The 8,751-nt window shown below is 39.6% G+C and overlaps 1 protein-coding gene across 1 annotated transcript in view; it reads right to left on the reverse strand.

Annotated features, from left to right (window-relative positions):
- Window positions 1-505: 505 nt before the first annotated feature.
- The window catches only part of LOC143284338 (uncharacterized protein CXorf65 homolog), a 9,591-nt gene continuing 1,345 nt past the window's right edge, over window positions 506-8,751 (reverse strand). Inside the window, exons 2-5 of the mRNA XM_076591049.1 lie at window positions 6,552-6,622; window positions 4,666-4,804; window positions 3,235-3,306; window positions 506-696 (exon numbers count right to left, since the gene is read on the reverse strand). Of these exons, the coding sequence (XP_076447164.1) occupies window positions 506-696; window positions 3,235-3,306; window positions 4,666-4,804; window positions 6,552-6,622 (473 nt within the window). The remainder of the gene's footprint in view (window positions 697-3,234; window positions 3,307-4,665; window positions 4,805-6,551; window positions 6,623-8,751) is intronic.

The following is an 8,751-nucleotide window of genomic DNA, read 5'->3' on the forward strand; positions in this document are numbered from 1 at the left end:
GTACCCAACAGAAAGTTATTTTTATGCCCTGTTTTGTCAGTTGGTGAATAATGTTTTATTTCCATTGTCATCTCAATTCGCTTCTTTGAATTTGAAGATTCTATAGCTTGTAATACTGACTTGGAGTCTACACATTATAAAATTTCAGTGTGTGTGTGTGTGTGTGTGTGTGTGTGTGTGTGTGTGTGTTGCCAGTGCTCTGCCGAAATTGTGATTCAAATAAATAATTCGTTTTCAATTGTTAAAACGAAGTGAATAAGTAATCAGCTCCTTTTCACTTCATCTCTCCTAAAAAGAAAAAAATCTAAATGCCTTGCTAAATGAATAAATAGTATTACAAAAGAATAAATAAATCAATAAAATAAGTTGACTAGTTAATGACTGAATAAATCGACAATTCTAAAGGACTTGTCCAGAAATTGATAAATTAACAAACAAACAAAAAACCCAAATGGTACATAACTCCTCCATCCAACCAAAACCGAGCAAAACAAATCCGGAGAGTTTATTTTCCTTGGCGAGAACGTGAGCGAGCCAGCTGTTTTTCCAGTTTCAGCGCGCGACTTCGCTGATCTCCCTTGTTTTTGCGTCCATCTTTCTCCACCTTGTCGGAAGGCGACCGACGAGTGTCGGATTTTGCTCGTCGGCTGTTCTCTGAATGATCGTCGGACGTTTCCTCTCGAACACACAGACGAGCTGTTGGTAAAAACCAAAAATAAAAAATAAAATAAAATAAAATAAATTTTATATTTACATAAATATATAATAGAATATGTCTTTATTACCAAGTGCACTGGGGTCACATACACAACATAGACACAGACACTAGAATTTAGGATATATCTCGGGTGTCTCCCAAAAAAAATGAACCGCTTTTTGACAAGTATTTTCTCAGTGAAAGAAAAACTGAATTTGGTGAAAATTTTCACACAGTAACCTTAGGGTATCATCAGCAAGTCTGCAAAATATCTATAAGTTCTGACGCAAATTTTGCGAGTATTGTCAAATTCAAAACAACATGTCAAAAAAATCCAATATCAGAGCTGTGCAATGTGACCTTCATCATGACCGTGCCAGCTGCCAGGTGTTGGTATCTGTCAATCAGTGTCATTCTAAAAAATAGCCTGTCTGGGTGTCAAGCCTATTGATTTTTTAATATATTATTATTATTATTGTCGTCTGTATACAAAATCAGTTCTGTCCAAAGTTTGGAAGGATCAGCCATGCCTTTGAGTGAAAGTGATAAGGTTACCATTGAAAACTGTTTCAAGGATTAAAGGCTGGGGTGCAAGAATGGTCGTAGAGGAATTTCCAGGCAAGGGGTGGAGTCATGTCACTGTAAATAGACTTATCGCTAAAATATGCACTACAGGGTCAGTAGCACGTAAAATTGGCAGTGGGAGACCCAAGACTGCATGTTCAGAGGAGAACAAGGACCGTATTGAGGAACTGATTCAATCCCAGGAGAACCCAGGGACCCACAAATCTCTTAGAGAAGCTGCAAGCGATTTATAAGTGAGCACGTCTTCTGTGCAAAGAATGGCGAAAGCATTATATATATATATATATATATATATATATATATATATATATATATATATATGTGTGTGTGTGTGTGTGTGTGTGTGTGTGTGTGTGTGTGCGCGTGTGTGTGTGTGTGTGTGAATAGATAAACAAGCAGATAAATCAATGTATCAATGAATCAATAACTGAATAAGTAATTGCGCGTTGCAAAGACACATCTTCCACAAACAAATACCATGCTTCTAAACCATTTCCCAGCACTGAAAACTTTGGACCTATGCAAATGGGTTATCAATTTCTGTTCGGTTGCTGCAGATTATTATGATGTGCAACCTCGATACAGGTAAACTGTATTTGTCAAATTATTCGTTGAATATGTGTGATCAAACATAATGAAAGCTTCAGACCTATGGAACATCAATTTTGTTCGTTTGCTGCATATTATTATGATGTGCAACCTCGATACAGGGAAATTGTATCTGCCAAATGCTTCTTTGTTAATGTGTGATCAAACAAGCCTTTTTGTTCGATGCAAAAGTTAACAAAACAAAAAACAAAAGCAAAAGACATCAACACCCACACACACACACTCACACACACGCACGCACACACGCACGCACGCACACACGCACGTACACACACACACACACACACACACACACACACACACACACACACACACACACACACACACAAAAGCCACGGAAAACATACATGATATCTCATCACCATTCCAACTGGAACGTTCACAAAATCTTGATCAACAGACAGATTTCCGGAACGCCCCTTCATCCCGCCCTTTTCCGCAGAATTCTACTTCTTGCCTGAAATACTCTTAGACAGGTTTGGTTGGTAATTTATATGACCAGCATGTATATTCGCCCTGGATGATCCAAGAGTTAACTCCCAAAAAAGTGTATCCATGTCCTGCCACCAAAATGTGTCCACGTTTTCAAAACCAAAACCGAGAGAAAGACACAGACAAAACAAGACAAGACGTGTTTCTTTTAGGGGGCTCCTGTGGAGGGCACATGAAAATGTACATATATTTCATGTATCAAACACAAACTACGAAACTTGTTTGACACTGTGCTCACAATCAGTTTCAGTTTCAGTAGCTCAAGGAGGCGTCACTGCGTTCGGACAAATCCATATACGCTACACCACATCTGCCAAGCAGATGCCTGACCAGCAGCGTAACCCAACACGCTTAGTCAGGCCTTGAGAGAGAAAAAAAAAGAGATAAGTACACAAAAGAAGAACTACTACTACTTAATAATAATATGTATAAGGCGCAAAAACTTGATGAAGTCAACTATAAGCGTACAAAAAATAAAAATAAATAAATAAATACAATAAAAGACATAAATAAATATACAAATAAATAAATAAATAAATAAATAATATTTTTAATTATGAATAAATAATAATAATAATAATAATAATAATAATAATAATAATAATAAATAAATAAAACAAATAAATAAAAAGACAACAATGATGATAAATAAGCAAATAAATGTAAAAAAAAAAAATTAAAAAAAAAAAAAAAGCAAACACACATTCACACATACACACACACGCTCACAATCAGTAACAACAGCCACCCCGGGAATCAGGTCCAGTTGGTCGAGAGGTACGTTTGATACATTTGGAGAACAACAACGACTACAACAACAACAAGAAGACTTCAGAGCTATTACCCCTTACCCAAGAACTCCTCTGTGATGGCCTCATCGTCCTTGAGCAGGGGTGTGTAGGAAGCGTAAGCTCCATCATGCTCTGACGACAAGTAAAATCAGGTCCCGTTAATTCAATTTAATCATCTCTCAGAAAGAGCCATTAGCATGTGGTCGTGTTGATAATGCTCATGAATACAAATATGAAATATGAATATACATTTGGGACACTTGTTCGTGTTCAGATAAGATCATGTAAAATTACACAGACATATCTCAGAAGATATCTGACACGTTTAAGAACTATTAACAGTATTTGAAACAACAGCAACAACAACAGCAACACTTAAGGGACATATACAGGTTTAGATATTTCAAGACATCACATGAAATTACGATGACATGAAAATACATTCAAATATGACGTAGTTAGAGGAGGGAGAGAACAGAGAACAATCTGACGGACTGACATGACTGGGTCAAAGGAACTGGAAGAAAAGGAGAACAGAATGTATGCCCCACGGCAACAGTAGTGGTTGCGGCGGCAACAACTGTCATCATCATGATCATCATCATCGTCGTCGTCGCTGTTGTTATCGTCGTCTTCTTCTTCTTCTTCTTCTTCTTCTTCTTCTTCTTCAAAATCATCATCATTATCATCCTATCATCTTCATATTCATTTCTGTCACCAAAGAGAAAATGAACCGCCATGAAAATGACTGGCTGATCGATCTGATTGGCCGAATGATGCATGGATGGATGGATAGACTGATTGGTTGGTTGGTTGTTTATTCGATCATTTGATTAGTTCATTGATTGGTTGTTTGAACTGTCTGACTGACTGGCTGGGTTACAGAGTTCAAAGTCAGTAAACGCAAAAAGCAAAATAAAACAAAATAAAACAATAAAATCTAGAAACAAAACCAGCTGCCTTGGCCAAGTGGTTATCGTCGCGGGCTAACAACTGGAAGGACGCGGGTTCGAGACCCATCAGAGTTATTTCTTTTCTAGCCCGTAGCCAGCATCATTCCGTACCCAGAGCTGAGAGTGCTGTGTGCTCACATGGGAAGACCTGGACCACACACATTCGACAGTCATCCATTTCTGGGATGCGTTTTTTGGAACTGTTGCTCAGATCACCTGACCAGCACTTCAGGTGTCTGTATCTCTCAGCGTGGTTGAGCCCGGGATATACCATGGGAGTACATACAGTCTGTTCAAGTAGGCTTGTCCCAAACTAAACTGACCCCCCCTCCCCAAAACCCCGTGCCACCCCCTCCCCACACACACACACACTAGCAGTATCTTCATCTCCCCCATCATCATTCATTATCATCCATTATCATCCAAATATAACAGACTGACTGACTCACTGACAGACTGGCTGACCTGACTGACTGACCTGACCTCGAAGGTGTTGATGGCAAAACAAAACCAAAAACAAAAAACAAAAAAACCTTACTGTCCACACGGAGCAGAATCAGACACTCTCTGTCGCCCAGGATCTCGCTGGCGTAGCGGAAAGGTGTGTCCCTCAGGTACTTGATGTTGCCGTCCTCGTCAGACAGGTCAATGTCCGCTGTCACAGAGATGTGGGCAGTTTGTGTTATACTCAGTATATATATATATATATATATATATATATATATATATATATATATATATACTGTGCCATGTCAAACTGTCATACTGATGCTGTATCAACACCCCTTCTCCCCTCCAGGTCAGAGCACCCCGGGAGAGTGTACTCATTCGTGTGATCTTCGCTTCTCGGCCGTCCTCCATCACCTGGTACCAGTATCTTGGGGTGCTCTGACCTGGGGTGGGTGTATAGAGCATCGTTCTTTCTTCTTTGCTGCTCTTCACATCTGGAACAACCTTCCTCGTCATATCCGTGCATCTGATTCTTTTTCTGCTTTTCGCTCATCACTAAAAACTCATCTTTTTAAAACCTATCTATAAGTACTCTCAGCTTCCTTGTTCTCCAACACCAACCATGTCAGCTCACTTTGGATGTATGTAGAGTAGGAAAGGGAGAGTGTGAATGTGTGTGCGTGTGGGGGTGGGGGTGGGGTTGAGAAAGAGTGATCATGAATGTATAATGTTACTTATAATATTTTTCTTTCAGTTAAAACGCCCTGAGCTCTTAGAGAGAGAGGGCGCTACATAAATGTACACTATTATTATTATCATAGTATAGTGTAGTATAGTGTATGAACATCAAGAAGGAGAAAGTGAGAGAAAACCTCGAATTAATAAAAGTCGACATACAATTTTTTTTTCTGTCCTTTTCGTCCTCTCTTTCTTTCTCTCTCTCTCTCTCTCTCTCTCTGTCTCTCCATCTAGAGTGTATCAATAAAGGTTATCATCAGAATCATGAATCTATGGCCATTCTACACATCCGTGATGTTGGTTCTCTTCAGTGTATCAGCGAAGGTTTCCACCAGAGCCATGAAACTATGTCCATGTTACACGTACCGTAATGTTCGTTCTCTAGAGTGTATCCGTAAAGGTCACCATCAGACTTATGAGACCACTGGCCACACCACACGAACAATAATGTTGGCTCTTTAGAGTGTATCAGTATCATCAGAATCATGAGTCCAGTAGCCATTCTACACATACCGTAATTAAATTCAATTCAATTCAATATACTTTATTATCTGCTTCAACCAAAAACAGAAAATTTTCTGTAGGCTCACTTAAAATAAAATGCCCGTCAGCAAAAATCAAAGAAAAAAAAAACTGACGCACCCTTCACTTATCACCATGCACACATCAATTATTATGTAAAAAGAAAAACATGTGGGTAAGATACTATTACATTATGATTCAGAGTGTAACAACTGTGTATGTGTTGCGTATGTGTCCGTGCGTGTGGTTCTCTACAATGTGTCAGTAAAGGTTGCCATCAGAATCATGAGACCAGTGGCCATACTACATGTAACGTAATAATGATGATAATCATTATTATTATTATTATCATCATTATCATTACTATTATCATCATAACGGATACATGTTGAGCGCTTTCCTTCCTTAAATGGAGCTCAAAGCGCTTTACAATCAACATTAAACACATACACACACGCACTAACTTACAAAAGGAAGAAGAAGAAAAAAACTTGTTTCAACGCACAAAAGCATAACACAGATTCAAAGACTACGAAACACACACACACACACACACACACACACACACACACACACACACGCAGAAAGAGTGTGCATGGCCTATAACTGAATGTCTAGAGTTGTATCAGTAAAGGTTACCGATCAGTCATGAGACCAATGGCCAGTGCTACGCGTACCGTAGTACTGGTGTGGATCGTGTTCCAGCGGTGCCAGACATCTGTCCCTGATGCTGCGCAGCAAGGACACAGCTCGGCAGTTGGGGTTGAAGATGGCCTCCTGTCCCTCTGGGGGGAGGGGGTGGTGGGGGGACGGTGGGGTGAGGGGAGGGAGGGACAAAACAGCAATACAATAAGAGCTGAATGATTGTGGTGTGGTGTTATCATTACTATTATATGATAGTCAGTCGTGTCCGACTATGACCATCAGAACAGCAGAGAAGGCAACTGCTGTTCCGACTATTTGGGCTAGAATTTGATTATAGTGCAGAGTGTCTTGCCCAAGTTACATTCCCACTCTCTCGGCCAAGAGGGTTTTAGGACAGTCGGCGTTGGGATGGTTCCCATAGGCCAACTAGCCCCCAAGGCTGCAGCACTAAGAGCCAGTGCAACTTTGCCTCCTAGTTTGAGAGTCATAGTCCTTCACAAAAGACTAAGCTGTAAATGATTTCCCATTGACTGGAGAAACCATTGATAATACAGCTCTCATTTTGCTGTTAGCCTAAATGTAAACTTATGTCAATCTGTGATATAAGCCGAGTGTTGGGCTGACCTTTTATGCTATGATTATTATGATTATGATTATTATTGTTGTTGTTGTTGGTGTTAGTAGTAGTAGTAGTAGTAGTAGTAGTAGAGTATCATTATCATTACTATCATTACCATCATTGTAATTATTATCATTATTGTTGTTGATATTATTATTGTTATTGTTAGTAGTAGTAGTGGTGGTGGTGGTGGTATCACTACTACTACTACCACTAAAGCTACTACTACTACTGCTACTACTGCTGCTGCTGCTACTACTACTACTATGACCATCAGTATTATCATCATTATCAATACTACTACTACTGATACTACTATCATTATTATTATCATTATTATTGTTAATATCATGGAACGTCAGCCGGGTCTTCCTTATCACACACACACACACACACACACACACACACACAAACACACAAACACACGCACGCACACACACACACACACACACACACACACACACACACACACACACACACACACACACACACACACTTGCACCCTCTAGTTCCCCGCAGAAAAAATGCAGCGTTGCTCTGAGCAATATCAATGTTGATGAGGACATCGATGGCAAAACACCAATGATGACAATATTGATGATACGATCATGAATAATGACGTCAACGATGACGACGATGATACGAAAAAAAAGAAGAAGAAAAAAACGGAAGGGAAACAACACAGAGACAAAGACGTCGCTTTACATGATTAGCTCCCTTAAACCCGCTTCTCCAGTCGAGGAAAACGGCAATTGGGTCAACTCTGGTGAAATACGCTCAGGGCAATGGCTTTATTTGAATGTCTCCACGGTTTGCTGTTGACGTCTGACACTAAGCACAATAAAAGCGAGTCTGCAGCAGACGTAGACAAACTCCTTTCTAAAATCTTCGTTCACGAAACCAAGCCATACGAGCACAGTAAAAAGAACAGATCAGATTCTAAACAGTAATAACAATTCCAATGATAAAATAAATGAATATGAATAGAAGTAAGCAGCAGCAGCAGCAGTAGTAGTAGTAGTAGTAGTAGTAGTAGTAGTAGTAGTAGTAGTAGTAGTAGTAGTAGTAGTAGCAGTAGTAGTAGTAGTAGTAGTATCAGCATCAGTTGCTGCAACAGTAGTAAAGGTCGTGAACATTCTTTGGTCGCACACTTTTTTTTCTCCTAAAGTTAGCCAAACGCAGGAAATTTCTATTTAGAAAAATAACCATTGTACAAAGATAGGCCAATATTTCAAAAGACCATATCTGAAAACTCTCTCTCTCTCTCTCTCTCTCTCTCTCTCTCGAAAAAAAAAAAAAAAAAAAAAAAAAAGGTGTACGAAACACACACACACACACGAAACACACACACACACACACACACACACACACACACACACACACACACACACACACAAGCTCGCGCGCGAACAAATTCATTTGCATGGAACAAAATTTACAGTGGCATCTTAGCTGCATTTCAGCAGCAACAAAATACGTTTTCAATCATTAGTTTTAGTTGATTTCAATTCAAAACACCAAAGATAACGTGGGAAGGAAGAAGAAAACACACACACACACACACACACACACACACACACACACACACACACACACACACACACACACACAAGCACGCACGCATGCACGCAAGCATGCAGGAGCGCGTAA

Source organism: Babylonia areolata, chromosome 7, assembly GCF_041734735.1.
Source record: "Babylonia areolata isolate BAREFJ2019XMU chromosome 7, ASM4173473v1, whole genome shotgun sequence".
NCBI classification, from domain to species: Eukaryota; Metazoa; Mollusca; class Gastropoda; order Neogastropoda; family Buccinidae; genus Babylonia; species Babylonia areolata.